Raw genomic sequence first — 19,648 nt, forward strand, 5'->3', positions numbered from 1 at the left:
TATTTCTGTATCTCATAGAAGAATTAAATCTTCTAACATAACTAATAAATTATATTTTTTTTGCATTGTCAATACTTGTTCATACTCTTGTATGAAATTTTATATATGATAATTTAACTTTATAATTTTTTGGCTGTAGGACAGTTTAATGCATTTACATAGATAGAATGTATATTTAATTTTTTCTTCATCACCCATCTAACGGGAGGGTTCCAATTAAATGCAATTAGAATACTTAGAGAAAATATAAATGACACAATTACTTAAAAAACAAATCTATTTATTAAAATACTGATAGATTTCTGCATTATACAAACCTAGCTATGTAATCATGGTACTTTTTAGGTCCTCATTAATTTATCTTAATAACTACACCGTTACATAAATATATTTTCAAGTAATATTTACATCTTGCAATGACACCATTCCATATGGAATTAAGTAGACTGGCTGTTGGTTCATAGATTCATCTTTATGGCAGTTTCTAACCATTTCGTTATGGTATCGAAATGTTTTTGTCTCCATCTTGTATTGCTTTCAACTTGCTCAATGGATTGTTGAGCGGTTCTTACCGCTACTCCAAACTCATCTCGTTTCCTTTCGAAGAACGATTTGAACTAAAGTATATCGAATTATTGGTTTATTATTTTTGTACCATAGACAAGATACTTACATCATTAACTTCTTCTTCAGTGGTGAATTTTTCTGTTGAAGTTCTTATGATACTACTGAAGAACATTGATGATGATCCCAAACTAAAATAAGTATTTTTATATTTTTATGGGAATACTAAATAATTATTAGCTAATTTAACTTACTATGATATAATTCTTTTCCAATTTGTTTTCATGAATCTATAGACTAAATCTTGACCAATTGGGTTTTCAGCAACAGCAGCAAAAACCCTGACGGCGTCGTGTTTTCTAATGCCTAAGTTTTCCGTTAAGGACCATTCTAAATATCTGGGATTTGCTTTTTGATTAATAATTTGGGAATGTATATAAAATGAACGTTACCTGCTGAGTATCCATATTTCCTTAGAGCAAGCTAACGCTGATAGTATGATCTCCTCGTCAGCTCCAACGTTTGTGTTTAGATATCGGTTCCACGCAAAATTCCATTCTTCTTGGCCACCATCTGCTATTGCTGTACAGTAAACTGTTTCACGGAGGTCTGGGTTGATCCTGCGTAATTTATAATATGTTAGGTTCGTTCTTGTTCAAATTTCAGAATTACATTGATCCAGAAAAGTTTAGTTAGTTTAGAATTCCAAGCTCTTATGTAGTGCGATACATATGTTGATTGGTGTTTTGGGTTATAAAAATAGAACAATTGAATGCTTCAAAAATTATTAAAAGGGTTTTGTGCATCGTTTCATTACTGGACTACTGTCATGATTCATAGTGAGAAAACATGAGGTAATAAGTGGCATGAACTTCGGCTCAGATGCGAGTTAGGCACCAGAAATCTGTTAAGATCTGGTTAGCATTAGTTTCTTAAAATGGTATAAATGGAATTTTACTTGTGGATTACCTTCAATTGGATAAAAACAATAAGTTATCGTTATAATATTTTAGAGTAGTCATATGTAAAAATTCATTAGAAAATATCTGTTTTAGAGAAGAATTTTTTCACGTCTCAAAAAACTATCGCGAAAATAAGTGAATTAAATTATTAAGCATACATTGTTAATAAAAGTCCTCTACTCTTTAATTAACTTAGTATATAATCATTAACTTACAAGTTTTCTTTATCAGGGTTAGGACTGTTCCTCCAGTTCTGGAATTGCAAAACTGCTTCCAAGACACATTCCTTGTGTCCAAGTCGACACATCAGATTGATGATTTCCATTCTGTTTAGTACCATGGTAGGGTCCTCGTTGGGGATTTCTTTAAATGTCAGTTCCTTGTAAAAATCGGTCATGATGGACAACATATATGTCTAAAATTGGTTTTGTAATGTTTAAGATACCAGTTTTATATATTTTAACTCGGGTACCTTGAATTTGTCAAAATGAGCACTACGAACAAACATGTTGTAAAGAAATTCGAAGTTGGTCAGAGCTGCCTTCCAGGGTACGTATTCTTTTTCGTATTTCAGGTACAAAGTTGTATTAAGAGCTATGTCATAGCTGAGATATCCTGCAGACGCTAGCTTCAAAGCATCATCGACTATTTGGGCTCTATTTCTTGCAGGTATCAGTTTGTGACCATTGCCTTGTAGTCGTTTAACTAGAGCTTGCCAATTTTGTATGTCATAATTGACTCTGTGAGAAGCATTAGCTTTTATATGTTATCATTAATAAAGACTCGTACTACCTGTAGTATCCGTATTGATGAACGTTCCCCAAGAACCACTTGCAATCAGATTTTAGTACTTTTTCTGCAGTAATATTCCTCTTGTTCTCTAACCAGATTGCTTGGGTACGATCGTCATCATCTAATATGGTGATGGGAATCCACCTAAAACAAACACAGGTTTTCTGATATGCCTTAAACTGAAAGAGCACTCACCATAGGGTTTTATCCAATGACTGTCGTGCTGCTTCCAGGAGGAACCGTTCCTGTCGGATGGAGAGATCTCCATTTGAATTCCTGGTGATAGTGACTACCGGATAACCTGTCTGGAGAGTCCAGGAGTCCATTATTTCTTTTATGGTGGTGTTGTTTGGTAGAACTTTGGTTCCCACTGTTTGTTGTGTAAAAGTTTCCCAGAGATCATCCTGCGCCGCATTGTCGTATGCTCTAAAATATTTAAATTATATTAAATTATAAGACACTACGGGGAGTGTACTTAAACTCTTAAGATAACAGAACACACACCAACTTTTTGATGTTAGAGAACTCCACATTAATTAATTATAAAACAAAAATTACTATTATTAGAGATACAAAATGAATCAAACAGTGAGCGATTAGACTAATAAATTAATATTAAAGGATTTACAACACATGGTGTTATTGTGTATTAAATCTCATAGGGTACTTTTGTAACCAAATTCATGTTGATGACTCATTAACAGACTCATCTTTTCGCGAACAAAAACTTTTTTAATTGCATTGAAAGTGTTTTTAATTCAAAATATCAGCTTGAATAAAAAGGCAGTTGAATGTCGAATTCGGCATGTGAATACTGATTTCGACTTTTTACTGTTATTTTTAAAAGTGGTAAAGTTGTGGTGGACACCGAAGACAAAGAATATTCTGGACAACCAACAAAATTTGAAGACAAGGATTTGGAGTCATTACTCGATAATGATTTGATCTGATAATGAATTGAAGCCAAGAGACATTAAAAAGCTTTTGGTCAAGTATAAAATTCGGCTTCAACGGAAAAATTGGACATGTTTTTTTGGCATCGTATTGTTACTGGTGATGAAAAGTGAATAAATTACTATAATCAAAGATGGAAAAAATCACGGCACTACCTGGTCATGTATCAACATCAACAGCAAAGCCGAATATCCATGGCTCTAAGGCTCTGTGGTGGTTTCAGCTTGGTGTGGCATTTGTAAATCATGTGTTGAGTCTTTAAGTTTGTGGTAGAAAGGAGAATATTACGAGTTAGATTTTGGTATCTCTATGATCTGCATGGGGCCTAATAATTTTTTAGATGATTGTTACTTTTGTGTAGTAGACGTTAAATGTTTCAGTCAAAATAGAACCTGGTAATATTCAGATTTGCAATCTAATTGTTAATTGAAAAACCAGAACCATAGAACCAGAATATCTCAAAACTATTTATATTTTCGTGAATTGTTGGTGGAAAAATATTCGAAACCACAAGAAGGTAATAAAACAATTCAACCAGCGTAATTTATAGATGTACAGAGATTAGTAGAATGTTGACATGAATATTTATTGATGATCTGATGTATACTATTTATTGAAAATTCACAAACATTTACTTAATCTAATCAAACATATCTTACCTGCTTTTTAAATATATGTTCAGTCCTTTTTGAAATAATTTCTCTCCAAGGAAATGTTGCATCATACGTATAACTGAGGCACCTGTAGTGACGAAAATTGTGATTTAGTGATAATGATAATTGATAACATGCGTTTTTAGACCTTTAGAGTATGCGATCCTGTCGAATATATCTCCTACCTCATCCGGATTGTTAACTTTGACTGATATTGGATGGGAGGTTTTTAGAGCATCCAAGGTGAACGCTTGGTGCAAGTCACTGATGAGAAATAGGTCAAGGTCTTTCCATTTTGGGTTAACCTATAATTATCATATATAATAGAGGTTCATCGTCATACGAGTCATGTTTTTCCTTACCGCATATGATCCGAGATACTCCACGTAGGTAGCGAAACCCTCGTTTAGCCAGATGTCTTCCCACCAAACGGGCGTGACCAAGTTACCAAACCATTGATGAGCCAGCTCGTGAGAAACTACGTGAGCTATTCTCTGTTGGCTAGCTTTGCTAGAGACGCCTTTTTGATAGAGTAGAGCTGGTTCTCTATAACATTGTAATATAATATTTATTTATTATTTATTATAATTTTAGTCACTACAACAACTAACACTACAACATTCTCTAGTAGTTGATAACAATGTGTTTTAAGTAGTATGATATATTAATACAGTTTACTATAAAATTAGAGAGTATAAATAAAAGTAAAATTGTATTCATGATACAATAAAACAAACTTAACTGTAGATTACATTTTGTCAATTAAAATACCAAAAAGTCAAATACAAGTAAAAATAATTAAAATTAAAATATGTATAAAGTAGAAAATTTTAAAAGAAATTTAATAATAATAGATTGCGAATTAGTTTTTTCTTTTTGTATTATTTTCTGGGTATTAAAGCCCTAGATATTTGTATTTATAATAATTTTTATGAAATAAATATATATAGTGTATTCAAAATACCAGTGAACCCACGTCGTCACGATGGCGAATATATTGCGTATTGCAATTTGTAAGTTCGTTTTAAAATCAGACTACATTTTCTTTCTCATTTTATTCTAGTTAAAAAGAGATACAATGCTGTCTGAAACGTCCCAACACGTAACTGAATCAGCCTACAAAACTAGCGTGGTTATCAAACGTTTGCAAAATTCTTCAAAATATTAGTGATAATAATTAAAGCTTACAAACCGGCAAACGTTGTAAACCAAAATTCTAAGTTAACTCGGCAACATTGCGGCATGCTGACGTCATAAGTTTTAATTGTATTACATTTTTATTACAATACATTTTGAGTGCTGTTTTATTGGATAAACTATATATTGGATAGTTATGAATTGCATTACATAGTGAACATGTTGTAGAATGTTAGATTAATGTGGACATTTGAAGAAGGAAGGAAATATCCGCTCGAAGTTTAAAACGTATATTCGACGTCTTCTAGGACTTGCATTAGTTGTTTTGTCAGAAGGACTGTATATAATAAATGAAGAATTAATAATTTATTAACAAATCAACAAAATTGTCAGTTATAATAATATTGACAAAATCAGTCAATTTTTGTTTTTAGTACTATATAATTTACCTATAAGTTATAAGTCCCCAATTTTCCATCGCACCAGCTGAGAAGTCTGGTATAGCTACCATATCGATCTTGGGTAGCGGATATTTGATACCAAAGAACTGCTCGTAATACTTCAAAACTTTCGGCCCAATTTCCAAGCTATATTCAGCCTGACTCAAAGCACTTGGCCTTGCCCATATCGAGAACTCTCCGCTCTTGATGAACCTGAAATCCGAAATGACGAAGGCGACTAAGTACGTGGACATCTTCACCGTTTCCTCGTAGCTATCCCAAACGTAGTCTGGAAGGCCCTTACTAGAAATAAATAAAGATATGATGAAGATACTACATTACGTAAAAATCTACCTACACTGGCTCGGTAGTGTTAAGTTTCCTCATGTTAGATATGGATGTCATGTTCTTCAGTCTTCCCAGATTTATTTGGAATCGGGCTTTCATGGACGGTTCATCGAAACAAGGAAAAGCTTTTCTAGCATCAGTGGCTTGGAATTGAGTAGCCGCTAACCATCTAGTAATAATAAAAATTAAGATAAAAAAATTAATGAATTAGATCAAATTGAAAAGGACAAAAATTAGAAAATCAACTTTTTTGACACACAATTAATATTCAGTCGCATAAGAATTTCATTAGACTCAATTTACGGCAAATAGGCTTAATCTTCCAGAAAGTACAAAACCTGTTTCCTAATTCTTAATATTTTAGATCGGTTAAATTCATTTATAGTTCTAAGTAAATGAGAACAAAAGGTTATGGCTTCATTTAATTTTTAGATAGGATATGTTTGAAAGGCTTTATTATATTTCTCTGAAACATTGCCTTATATGTAACTAAAAAGCAAATATTTTAAAACCCTAACATTGGATTATATATGCTGGATAATATTGATTGATTGATTTGTTTTTTATCTGGGTAGTTTTAGGAAGGTTGTCTATAAAGAAATTAGTGAGAAGTTTGCGTCTATTTTCATTTGTCTCGTTAAATACGCTGTATTACCGTTACCACCAGCTCAATCCAAGAGGCATTAGTTCAACGGTGCTTCTATTTGTGAAGTTTTCATTAATTCTTCATATGATTCGATATTCATCGAAGTAAGGATGATAAAAGGACCTGATTAAGAAACTGTCCATAACACAGATTTTATTATTCTTTTAGCATTCCAGAATCTGCCCAATAGACAATACATATTTGATAGGATTTATGTTATAAAATAAGATGTACAGGATCACTTCAATAGGTGATCTTCTGTATAAACTTATAAACTAGTATTATTTTTAATTTAATTATTATTCTATGATACTATACAAACTATCCTATGCGTCTATTAATCGGGTGGGATGGTAGTACACGTTTTAACGTATGCTCTTCACTGTCGTCGCGCAAATTTAATTGTTTGGTGAATGCATTTTGGTGCACTGACACTCTATCAGAGTACTTTTTTAACTAAGGTTTTATTTATTTATTTGGTTGACCAGTCTGTGAAATTGCTCTATCGTTCCACATCTATCGTATTTGCCACAGAAACAAAATTGATGCTCTGGAATAATATGTCTTTCTTCTGTGATTACTTTGAGTCTCTGGATATATAGTTTCTTGAAAACCTTGTATATCACGGGTAAATACATATAGGATGACTGAAGGAAACGTCTTCAGATTTTTTCCTGCTTTGTGATTCATAACGATTTCGACCACTTTCTTTCTTTTCTTTCCAAGTGCTAGGGAAGTAGTTTAGACGTTAAAGCTTTTTTCTCAGAATTCTTGTAACATTATTCATTCATTACTGTCGACTTTTCTTCCTACACAGTACTTTCGTGTGGTAGATCCACTTGAATTAGAGTGAAATTGATTGTGACACTAAAGTATGTCCACCAGTTTTATACAAAAGATGGGCCTGGACACCTGACAAAAGAAGAACGAAAACTGTGTGAAATTGCTCTATCGTTCCGTGTTTGTCACAGAAACAAAATTGATGCTCTGGAATAATATGTCTTTCCTCTGTGATTACTTTGAGTCTCTGGATATATAGTTTCTCGAAAACCTTGTATATCACGGGTAAAAGACTTATAGGATGACTGAAGGAAACATCTTCAGATTTTTTCCTGCTTTATGATTCATAATGATTTCGACCACTTTCTTTCTTTTCTTTTCTTTCTAAGTGCTAGGGAAGTAGTTTAGACGTTAAAGCTTTTTTCTCAGAATTCTTGTAACATTATTCATTCATTACTGTCGACTTTTCTTCCTACACAGTACTTTCGTGTGGTAGATCCACTTGAATTAGAGTGAAATTGATTGTGACACTAAAGTATGTCCACCAGTTTTATACAAAAGATGGGCCTGGACACCTGACAAAAGAAAAACGAAAACTGTGTGAAATTGCTCTATCGTTCCGTGTTTGTCACAGAAATAAAATTGATGCTCTGGAATAATATGTCTTTCTTCTGTGATTACTTTGAGTCTCTGGATATATAGTTTCTCGAAAACCTTATATGTCACGGGTAAAAGACTTATAGGATGACTGAAGGAAACGTCTTCAGATTTTTTCCTGCTTTATGATTCATAATGATTTCGACCACTTTCTTTCTTTTCTTTTCTTTCTAAGTGTTATGGAAGTAGTTTAGACGTTAAAGCTTTTTTCTCAGAATTCTTGTAATATTATTCATTCATTACTGTCGACTTTACTTCCTACACAGTACTTTCGTGTGGTAGATCCACTTGAAATGGAGTGAAATTGATTGTGACATTGAAGGATGTCCACTAGTTTTATACAAAAGATGGACCTGGACACCTGACGAAAGAAGAACGAAAACGAGACAAACACTTCGATTTTAAGAAATAGCGGCAATATAATAGAGATGTTAGGCAAAGTTTGGAAGCTAATCTTACTGAAATGGCGTGGCCATTGATTTGGAATTTCCTACGAGTATTTACGAAAATAAAACAGATGAGGCTTCAAGGAGCTGGCGAAGAAACAAGGCGAGAAAAATCGCAATTATGTATATATCCCCACTCGGCCGGTATATGGATATATTAGTTTTGGTAAGCGTACGATTGTTGTTTTTATCTGTGTTTGTACTGCTTTCGAATATACAGATTTTGAGCAATTTTAGAATTTTTAGCTTACTTTTAGAATTTTAGAATATGTAATTCCCAAATAAAAATAAAACTAAACTACTTAACATAAGAATATGCTTATATACAAGTTCGTGCCGTTTGGTCCGCTTCAATCATGTGATTTTCTGCGTTGCTGCGATTTAGCAACTTTATTTCATGCTTTAAGGCGAAATTAATTCGTATGTCCATTTGATTTCTAGGTTTCTAGGTAGTTTCTAAGCAGCACTTCGTTGATTACGTAGCGATAAGCTTTGGTAATTAATCGTAGAACTTTGCTTTGGCTGCGTTGGATTAATAGTTGGTTTGATGTTTACATTTGAAGTGCCTATAGGTCCAAGTTGGCTTTATGATTGACTGATAAACCAATCTCTTTGATTTTAGGTCATGTTGAAAGTATCTTCCAACTAATTAGTACAGTTTCTTGATTTTGAGTCTGTCTGCATTTTATCCAACATGCTGTTTCCCATTTAACTTACCATCGAGATGTATGCCGAGGTATTGTGCGATTAGCTTGACGATTCGGGCATTCGTTAAATGATATAATTAAATTTTTGTGTCATTTCGCAACAACGCAAAATTAATATGGACAAATTTCAAACTATTAAGCTGTATTTTCCTGCCTCTAGTTCATTTGTAAATCTTGTTGACTTCTACTTTTTCTAGCGCCTTAGACAGAGATATATCTTCTATCATGATATATTGTGTCGTCGGCAAATTATCCAAGTACTGTTCTCTGTTCGAATGCCATCGAATGCCTTCGAATTTTCAACAACCGCGATTACTCTGTGCGCTTGGTCGCTTGTTTATTGGTAATTTCGAAATCTAAAATGGAAACGTTTTAATATCAGTTTACCAAATAAATAATAATTAGATATCACAGGTAGCAGCGAAATAGGCCTGTAAAATTCAACTTTTTCCACCGGTTTGTTAGGTTTTTTTAAGCATAATTATTTGAGCACCCTTAAGCGCAATTATTTATCAAATTTATTTTGGATACAAAACGATGCTCTCCCATTTTTCAATATATACAGGATGCAATTATATGTCATATTAATCAGTATCATTCAATATAATACTAGACTTCTTGACCAACCTGATAAACTATGAGGCTTCAAGCATTTTCAGGATATAGTTCGCATGTCAAAATAATCTATCTCGAATATTAACGCTTGCTAGTTTAAATGCCAAGTGCATCCCGTTAGATTGAGGACAGGAGTTCAAGTACTCGAGATGAGCAATACAGGACAAGACAGTGGTATCTGCCGCTAAATAATGGGACAACATGCTGGAGCTTTTGCTAAGATGATACATGTGGAAGAGAGAAAATATTACAATCAAGACTAAAATTCGGCTCTTTTGAACACTGATTTTGCCAATAGTTCTGTATCTTGTTTAAGACTTGCATACTGCTATATCCTATTATCAACAGTGGCTCTTTCCGATTTTGTTGTAGCGACTTTGAGGCACGTCGAATTTTACATCGTGGAATAACGGTCTACAAAATACCCAGAAATATAATTCCAGATGTTGAACACGGGCGGGGTGCCGGCAGCGCCAACTAGAACCCGATAACGAATAGCTGGCAACCCCGAGACGTTTATCTGGGATGTTATTGAAGGGTATTTCGGTTATTCAGTGCTCAACCCTCGTTTGGTTTAGACGTGCCACCATCGACTGCCCAAGCCTCGTCTCCAGGTAACACCGCTGCCATCCGTTTTATCTAATTGTATTTTTTCACATTTTTTATATAGCCAATAAATAACGGTCACATAATGTAAACACCACTGTTTCATTTCGTTCGATTCACCGAGCCACATCATTTACCTTAAATTGTGAAGAATATTTGAAGTTTTGTGGAATCAGTAGCAACATATTAGTTGAAAAGTAGACACTCTCTTGGAGCGCCGAATATGATCATGATAATAATTTTTTAGTATTGAAAAATGTATAATAAAGTACTAAAGTATAACCTAACAAATTTTAGTTGTACTTGTGCTTATTCAGTTCTAAATTTCTACTGGCATTCTTGTGTATAATAAATATTTTAGCTCCCTACAGCCTTTATATATTTTTTACATCTACATTAATAAGCATTTCCCAGGTTTCGAACCGTACTTTATATTTAAAAGATATCCAAGTATTTCTAATCAACCACAATCTTCAATTATTGCTAAAAAAATTAAAGAAATTTAAGCAATTGGTCAGGATTCTCGTATACGAATTACAGTATGATTAAGTGGATTACAGTTCTAAATTTTTCTCATATGTTTAACATACGCACCAAGAGGTTAGTATCCAGAAATATTAAGTTTGTGAAGACGAAAGGAGGTAGTGAAAAAAATATAGTAAACGCGTTTTAATAAAAAAAAGCCCGGTAGTGTAACGTTAAATAATAAGAGAACCGTTTAGAAAAAGCTAGTAAGCTAGAAAAATTAGCAACATTTGAAGTGATCTACAGACAGAATTAAAAGTCCCTTTAACATAGAAACTTCAACACAGCTAGAAAAACTGGTTTTCTCCAACGTGATTGATTTAAATGAGTGATTTACATATAACATAAGCTATAGTCTATTCAAAGTTTTTTTTAGTAATACGTCATGGATATTTGTGACGTCGAAAAATTGCAATTCTGCCGCATCAACTCTGAGTTTTAATCCAGTTTGGTTTTGACATACAAATATTTTTAATCTAAATAAAATAATTGAACTAAATGTTATCAAATATAATTTATTTGAACATTATAGTACATATAAAAACTACAGTTAAGTATACAGCCACAATAATTTACAATAACAATAACATACAATTTATAGGTAAGGGTTAAAACCTCTTATCCCTCTTATCACTATTGCTTTCAAGAATTTTGCATACCTCTGACAGCTGGTCGCCGTCCGGTTATCAGATGTACGCTAAATTATTCAAAATATTAGTTATAATTACTACAGGTTATAAACGAGCAAATATTATTTTAGCCCTTTGATTATTTTGGTACATTTTAAGTCACTCCGTAATATATCATATTACTTTGATTGAAAATGCCGAAAACCATAGATATTCAGGGTCACAAATTGATTGCGGCTATAATAGGTTATTTCTAAAAGGAACGAGATAATGGAGGCCCCCTTTTGCCGGGAAATTCCGTTAGAAAGGTAATTATTACCATTTACGTCCCTACAATTTTATTGAAAATATTTTTTTAGTGGGTTGCTGCCGCGCTAAATATTAGTGTGGGTACTGTGAATAACATCGCTTACAAAATGAAGAATAATACGTTAGATTCAGCCAAGAAAACCCGTCTACATGCAAAGTGGGTGACGAATCTTGATCATTTTGTTATTGGCTCTATTCGAGACCAAATAAATGAAATGTATAAGAACAGTAAGTATACAAACTATTTTATCGATATAAACATAATTCAATAAAATTATTTTAGAGAAAATTGTCTCTCTGGAAAGCATTCATAAAAGAATTGGGACATGAAGCTTTTTGAAGGATCTAAGACATTCTGTCATACACTCTTACGGGGCATAGGGTTTAAATTGTGTAAAGATAACCCGGAAATGTTTAATGGAACATCCAGACATTACTTTAAAAATAATTCTATTTTAAGGTATAAAATATGACCAAGGAAGATTTGAAAACTATTTGAATTTGTGTATCTTGATGAAACTTGAATATTTCAAAATGCTTCATTGTAGCACCCTAGGCATGACAGTAACAAAAAAAGTGTAAAGACAACAAAAATATAGCATTCGATTAGGTATTGTTGGTCATTATTTTTATTAATAATTAATTGTAGATATATTGCTGGTCGAAAAGGATATTCCATCAAAAACTGTTTGGATATGTGAAAGAAAGCATTGTCAACCATAACACCTTCGGCTTGGATGAACTCGATAAGACATACAGAGGAAATAATTGATAAATTTTGGAATCGTGAACATGTTTTAGTGAACATTAACAGTTTAGTGATTGAATTGGACAGTGAGTCGGAAAGTGAAAGTGACTGAAGGAAACTTTCAGGCTATATGATAATGCTGTGCAATGCTGGAAATTTCCGAGACAGAGTGACGAGAGTGGAAGCAACTAAAGAATTGCACATAAGTAATTCAATATAACTGTAGACAATGGTATTGTAGGGCGTTAAAGATTTGTGTGAACAGATATGATTGTAATTGTTCAATATTAAACATGAGCATTAGGTTAGAATGTATGAGGAGAGAATGAATACTAACTGTTTTATAGATATGGTAAATGCATTTGATAGAATTCAGTGATTAATTTTATGAAGAATGGTGTACAAAGACAGCAGCAGAAGAAATAAAATACAGTGATACCAGATGATTTGACAAGTAAATACACCATCGAAGGAAGCAAGGACTAAACATAAAAAGGTAAATATGTTCTCGAATGAAAGTAAAATATATTTCTCATATATGCAATTGTTAATTAGGTGGATTAGACCTCCAGGGGGAAAGCACTACATAAAAAACGCGCCTAGAAACTCTACTTCATGGATGGTGTGGAAAAGAGTTCAATGTAAACAAAACAAATCTAACCAACAAACTATTATACCTGTGTTCTTAATTGTAGTTTTAAGTTCTTCGATAATATATGTATTAGATGTACTATAATGTCAAAATAAATTATATTTGATAACGTTTTTGTTCAATTATTTTATTTAGATTAGAATTTTCTTGTATTTTCAAATTGAAATAAAACTCAGAGTTGATGTGGCAACATTGCAATATTTCGATGTCACAAATATCCATGACGAATTACCGAAAAAACTTTGAATAGACTATATAGATCTTTGTTAAAATTTAAGCACTCTTTAGTCGTAAATAATGTGGCTGAATAGCATTGATGCAGCGTTGGATATTCTTGTTCAACATATGGATTATTGCGTTTCTGATGGTATAAATATTTAACTTTAAATAACCTCATAAAAGAAATCAAGTAACAATAAATCACTTGATCTGGGGAGTCAATTCTAGTCATCAAAACGAAACAGTACGCGACTAAGAAATGGCCCATGTATCAAATGAATTATTTTATTGGTTGTGGCACCATCTTGTTAAACGACATTGGTCTTAACAACATCGCTTTCGAAAAAATAGTGACCAATGAAACCGTTGTTTCAAAATCCTCATCAAGAAATAACTTTTTGTGGATTCATTGCCTCGTGGTAGATATATGGGAGATGATCGCTTGGGTTAATTTTTCGAACTCGTTTGTTATTTTTATCATCAGGTATTTATAATTATTTCATTAAGATTTCATGTATGTTTATTATAAAACCTGAATTTTCTTATGAAGAACATTATGAATATACGAAAATAATTATATATTAAAGTTTATACGCAAAAACCTAATTTAAAATATTTCATATAAAATAATGTAGTGAAACTAAGATTTTATTTTAATCAATTGGATCAATAATAGTGTAAAAAAGATTTCCCAAAAATCAGCAATAATTTTTGAGATGTATACAAAAACTTCAAAGAAAATTGCCAATTTTAACATAAACAATTTAGTGTGTTATTAAACACACACATAATAATAAAGATGCTAATTAATATTATGGCCAAATATTTATTTTAATCAAATATATAGTAATTTAAGTTATAATATTTTCAGCTGTATTTAACGTCTTATATTATGAGTCATGTGTTATTTTCTTTTAGATAATGATATTATATTTTTTAAAGTAATTGTCGCTTATTCAGAAGACTTTCAATTTTATAACATATTGTTAATTGGTTGCAGTCGATGGATGTCTCTATTAATTGAATGTGTTCAAAAAATGGTCTCAGGAATGTGTTAGTTCAAATATTCACTACACAAAGTTCTGTTTAGAAAAGAACGATTGAAATTGTATTGAGAACATACAGTACTTACAGATCAGCGGGTTGATCATAAAATACCTTGACCTTGACAGAGTAATGTAATACTAATTGGTGTTAACATTTCAAACAACAACAACGTACTCACAAATCACAATGAAAACGTATCTAAATACCGTGATCTAGAATAGCACAACAGAGATATTTCTTTTGATATTTCTAATATCTGGGATAAGTCAATGAGGGTGTAAGAAACCTTTTTGCTAAATCTAAATAATAGTTATAAACTATATTTAATTTCTATATTTACTATATTTGTTATATATATTTACTATAATATATATATATATATATATATATATATATATATATATATATATATATATATATATATATATATATATATTTTAACTACCGAATAATGTCGCTCCTTATTATGTTTATATACGAATGTTTACGATAGATGGAAACGTGAAGTACGAAAACGAGCAAAACTCTTGGATTTTAAGAAATATAATAGAGATATTGGACAAAGTTGGAAAGAAAATCTTACCGTAATGGTATATATCGGATATAATATTGAATGTTTTACCAAAATAGTAAAAATTGTAAAAACTGTGTGTTCGGTCGAATTACAATTTTAATTGTTGTTTTCTAAAACAGACTCAGGAGCGTATGCGGTACTTTCTTTGATTGGCCCAGTTCCAGCTTATCAGCGAGTACTTGGTGGACTCGTTTGACTAGGGAATCATGTTTGTCTTTATATTCAGTTTATTTAAAAATCTGGCAGCCTTCTGCAATAATTTTGTATTGTTTCAATGCTTTGATATCCATATCTATATTTGTCATCAAAAACCATAGGACTTTTAACTACATACTTTTCATATTTTCCATCTATCATCTCAAAGTATTTTTCAAAGTTGTTTTCTTCTGTATGTTGAGGATTATAACTGTGATGTTTCGGATTTTTTGATGAAATAATTTCTCAGATTCATAGTAATCTGTCGATATCTATTAACGCCTTCCCTCCGATACTCCGTGATAACTTTTTGTTTCTGGAATATCATTTTTGTTTGCTGGTCAATAAAGTTCTAAGTTTCCTTTGTAGGGTTTGAATGTCGATTTTAGTCAATTTTACAATCCCAAAAGAATTATTTAGAATATAGCCTACCTGTGTATTGATTATTTTACACATTTACAGTTGAGCTGTGCTTTTATTAATTGCGCTATTTTCTTTATAAACTCGCACCTCAGCTTATTTTTTATGGTTATTTGGTCGATTCGATGACCCTGCTTTATCCCTAGTCACCTGTAGGCATTATTACCCTCCGTTGGTTTAATGATTCGGCCATCCTGCACTTTAAAAGAATTTTGTTTTGGAGCTTTCCTCGAGTTATGCTGAGGATACGACCAATCCAATCCAAATTGCACCTCGATGTCATTTCTGTCTTCAAAATTCTTCAAGAAATTTGAGAATTTCGTGCAAATCGGTTCTGTGTAGCAGTTGTTGGTTTAAGATAATCCATGCATAATAAATGGTTCAGTTTCATCCGTCCTGTGTTATTATTTTTTATACTAAAACTATATTGTGTGGGTTTGAGACGATGCAATAAAGGATTCATAGTACTATATCTGTATCTGTATCTGTATCTATTGTATATGGATTCTGTACCGTTTGTGAGGTGTATCTTCGTATCCCAATTCGACGTTAGGTATTACAAGAATTTAATATTCGTATTGACTTTACAGAGTTTTAAAATTTATTCTTTGGTTGTTTATTTTTCGTTGTTTTTTCGTGTTTGATTATAAATAACAGCATCAATAGTCAGTTGTTTCTTGCATTGTCCATTGCATCGTTGATGTTTCCTTTTTGTTGAGTTTTAATTATTTTATTATTAGTGCAGTGCTTCTGCAAACTTTCTGTATTACATTCTGTAATGACCTTGTAAAGTATAGTTAGATATGTGATTGATTGAATGAAACCTATCATAAACAACGAAATTTATTTGTGACTAACAGAGATCACGTGAAGGCTTTCGATTCAGTATCTTATGAATGGATTATTCATATTTCAAAACTCGGTATTTAATTAATAATTTAATTTAAGCTATGTGATGTCTTTGTTGACTATGGATGTTTCTTTTGGGTGGTTTATAATATTATTAATAATTTCTGCTAACTTTACACCAGAAGAGCATGAAATTTCTTTAGTCAGAAATTTTGCACGTCATCAGCTCAGGGAGCTTTCCAGTTATAAAAGGATTTAAGAATATTTTTTAGGTGGTCAAATGTGACCGAATGTGACTCGTTTGTTATTTTTACCATCCGGTGTATTTATAATTATTTCATTAAGATTTCATGTATGTTTCTTATAAAACCTGAATATTTAAAACCTGAATTTTCTTGATTATTGATTGATTGAAACCGGCGGTCACAGGGTTTAAAATTTATTTATTTTATAGGTCGAACAATCGATAGCCTTGTGGAGTGGCTAAAATCTCGATTATTGAACTAAATATTGTCGCCAGTAACCATCTAGTGTTTAAATGTTGTTTTATTTGTCATGATGATATCTATTTTATCATCCTCTCTCTTTCTTATTCGTATATTTTCCTACAGTCACAAATGACCTTTTAGCTTTGAGATTAGGAAGTACTTAAGATATGCTTGATGCAACAAGAGTACTACAAGGGAAACTTTTTTGATATTTCATCATCTGTTTCCCTTTCTATAGTAGATTGAATCTTATTTTTTATTTGGAGGATTTTTTTATTTTATATAATTTTTATTGCTGAAGGACATATTTCAGATTATTCTCTCGGATTTTTTGACTTCACCTAATTTTTTAGTTGATCATTGGTCTTTGGCCTAACTAAAACGTCTAATAAAAAAATTAATAAATATAAAGACTTAAAAAATTGTTTACACAAATTCGGCCTTTTTTAGTCACCATTTGCTTCAACTTAGTGACACTAATTTCAGTTCAAGATGTTGCTGGTCTCGACGAGAGCGGTGAATGTGTAGTAATATACAAAGCAGACGGTTTTCAGTCACGAAATAATGTAATAAATGAAATAGTAAAACACGAAATATCTAAAACCAGTTAATAAACATATGGATACAATATCTTATAAGTACATCCCATGAACACATTAACGGGAGTAAAATTAATTGACGATGTGATTTTTTTAATACGACCAAAATTACAATCATAAACTATTGAAAACTATGGTCCATTATTAAACAACATTAACACCTTAATATTTAGTTATTAATATACTGATATAACTTACCTTGTCGTGTTGTTCTCCACATAGCTACTTCTATAAAATCCTTCCAACATATTATTCAGAACACCATTGTACTCTATATTTATATAGTACTGTTGATTCTTTTCCAAAGGATCCATTAGAATGATAACCAGAAAGTCTTTTTGTTCAACAGTCTCAATATTTTTGATAGTGACGCTCTGGTTCTTGATGTTACTGACTGCAATATTCCTAAGATTCAACTCAACTGAATGTAGAGTGATGTTATTACATGATTCCAAGACGTTGATCAAAATTGTTACTTCACCACTGAAAGTGAAATTATTTACTTGTATGAATGGCACTAAATGAACCACGTATGACTCAGGAAGGATGCTCCTGGGTAAACGAATATCTATGATTTCGGATTTCAAAACTGGGGATGCGGTAGATGTGGTTGATGGCTGAGTTGTTGTACTAGGAGGTAGAGTTGATGATACTGGCAAAGAATCATGATGATTGTGTTCGCATTTTAACGGCACTCTGGCACTTTCACTATCTTCGATTTTAATGGACTCGTTTGTGATTAGTTCGGTACCGTTACCAGCGCATGTCGACGTAAAACTATACACTAATAATCCAGTGGCGATGAGACAAATAAAAAAAATCACTACAAGCATGATGGCAAGTGTTTTTGATACCGTCACAAAACTGGTGCGTCCATATTTGGTAGTGACCGCGTCCATCATGGACAGATTTTCGTGGTGGTTATGAGTCATCTTGGATAAATTGATTTTTATCTGCAACAAAAGAGAAATTTTTACATTTTAGTTGTTAGTGTCCGTTCCTTATTTTATTAACTCGTGTTCTCATTAAGTTAAATGATATATTAATCTAAAAATATATTTAAAATATATATTCAAACATATTTAAGTTGCAAATACAATAATTTTACAGTTAAACGGGCAAGACCAACTTGGGAATTTTTTGATAATGTGTGTTAATTTTGCATGATGAGAACCGTAACCACCATATTTACCAGTGGATAACGGTCTGATTGAGCAAAAAAATTAACTGCGTAAGATTTAATAAAGCTTAGATATCTCATTAAATAGTAGTAGAAATTTTTGCTGAGATTTTAGGTTTCATATAGCTATATGCACAATGATTATTACATATTTGATTACAATTTAAAAAATGATTAAAATAATTGTATCCGTCGATTCACCATTTTGAATGAGATTTATTTCTACCACCATGAATGTATGGTTTCATCAAATCATAAGATAAAGGTTGTATGAGTATGGTAGAGTTTCGAAATGAATTATGATTCAGAAATCGCCCATAATGCAGTTTTTGGAATATAAAATATTTTAGTACCTTTTGGTAATTAAGGTAGGACTATTGTTACAATATTTTGAAACAGTTGGATGTAAATACTTTACGAAAGATCTACCAGGGTAAGACAATTGGTCTGACAATAAAAGACATATTTTATATAAAAGGATATATTTTCATTCGAAAATGATGCTACCGCGAAATTACTGTCGACTGCTGGAATCATATCTCTTCGAAAGAAAATTTGTAGTATCGCATGAAGGGGTATTCTCAACCCTTAAAACTATTTCGGCCGGAGCTCAAGTTCCACGGGGTAGTGACTTGGGGCCACTCCTCTGTCTGCTCTATACTGCTGATATCCCAACAACAAAAGAAATAGTAAATGGAACATTTGCTGACGACCCAGTTATAAAGACAAAAAATGTATATCTATCTAAGGCTTTAGAGAAAGTACAACTAGCGGTCAACAAGATCTACTAATGGAATAGAGACCGAAAAATACAGCTTAATAGGTCCAAATCTGTCCATGTTAATTTTGCGTTGAGTCGAAATGACAAAGACCTATTGACACTATCCATCACTTGGTAGATGTCCGA

The 19,648-nt window shown here is 32.2% G+C and overlaps 1 protein-coding gene and 1 long non-coding RNA gene across 3 annotated transcripts in view; one reads left to right on the plus strand and one right to left on the minus strand.

Annotated features, from left to right (window-relative positions):
- Nucleotides 1–263: 263 nt before the first annotated feature.
- The window catches only part of LOC143195159 (aminopeptidase N), a 62,195-nt gene continuing 42,810 nt past the window's right edge, over nt 264–19,648 (minus strand). For both annotated transcript variants that reach the window (XM_076402096.1, XM_076402097.1), the window contains exons 2-15: nt 17,760–18,514; nt 5,861–6,019; nt 5,512–5,805; nt 4,288–4,471; nt 4,074–4,230; nt 3,932–4,013; nt 2,514–2,744; nt 2,319–2,462; nt 1,999–2,266; nt 1,742–1,941; nt 1,017–1,184; nt 819–962; nt 674–755; nt 264–617 (exon numbers count right to left, since the gene is read on the minus strand). In XM_076402096.1, coding sequence (XP_076258211.1) covers nt 459–617; nt 674–755; nt 819–962; nt 1,017–1,184; nt 1,742–1,941; nt 1,999–2,266; nt 2,319–2,462; nt 2,514–2,744; nt 3,932–4,013; nt 4,074–4,230; nt 4,288–4,471; nt 5,512–5,805; nt 5,861–6,019; nt 17,760–18,493 — 3,006 coding nt within the window. In that variant the 5' untranslated portion in view covers nt 18,494–18,514 and the 3' untranslated portion in view covers nt 264–458. The remainder of the gene's footprint in view (nt 618–673; nt 756–818; nt 963–1,016; nt 1,185–1,741; nt 1,942–1,998; nt 2,267–2,318; nt 2,463–2,513; nt 2,745–3,931; nt 4,014–4,073; nt 4,231–4,287; nt 4,472–5,511; nt 5,806–5,860; nt 6,020–17,759; nt 18,515–19,648) is intronic.
- Nucleotides 11,645–12,242, plus strand: LOC143195167 (uncharacterized). Its single transcript, XR_013005486.1, has 3 exons — nt 11,645–11,769; nt 11,821–11,998; nt 12,054–12,242. It is a non-coding gene; the product is annotated as an uncharacterized LOC143195167 (long non-coding RNA).

The sequence above is a fragment of the Rhynchophorus ferrugineus genome, unplaced genomic scaffold (assembly GCF_030347505.1).
Source record: "Rhynchophorus ferrugineus isolate W39M unplaced genomic scaffold, kcgeb_rfMv2 rfM4, whole genome shotgun sequence".
NCBI lineage: Eukaryota > Metazoa > Arthropoda > Insecta > Coleoptera > Curculionidae > Rhynchophorus > Rhynchophorus ferrugineus.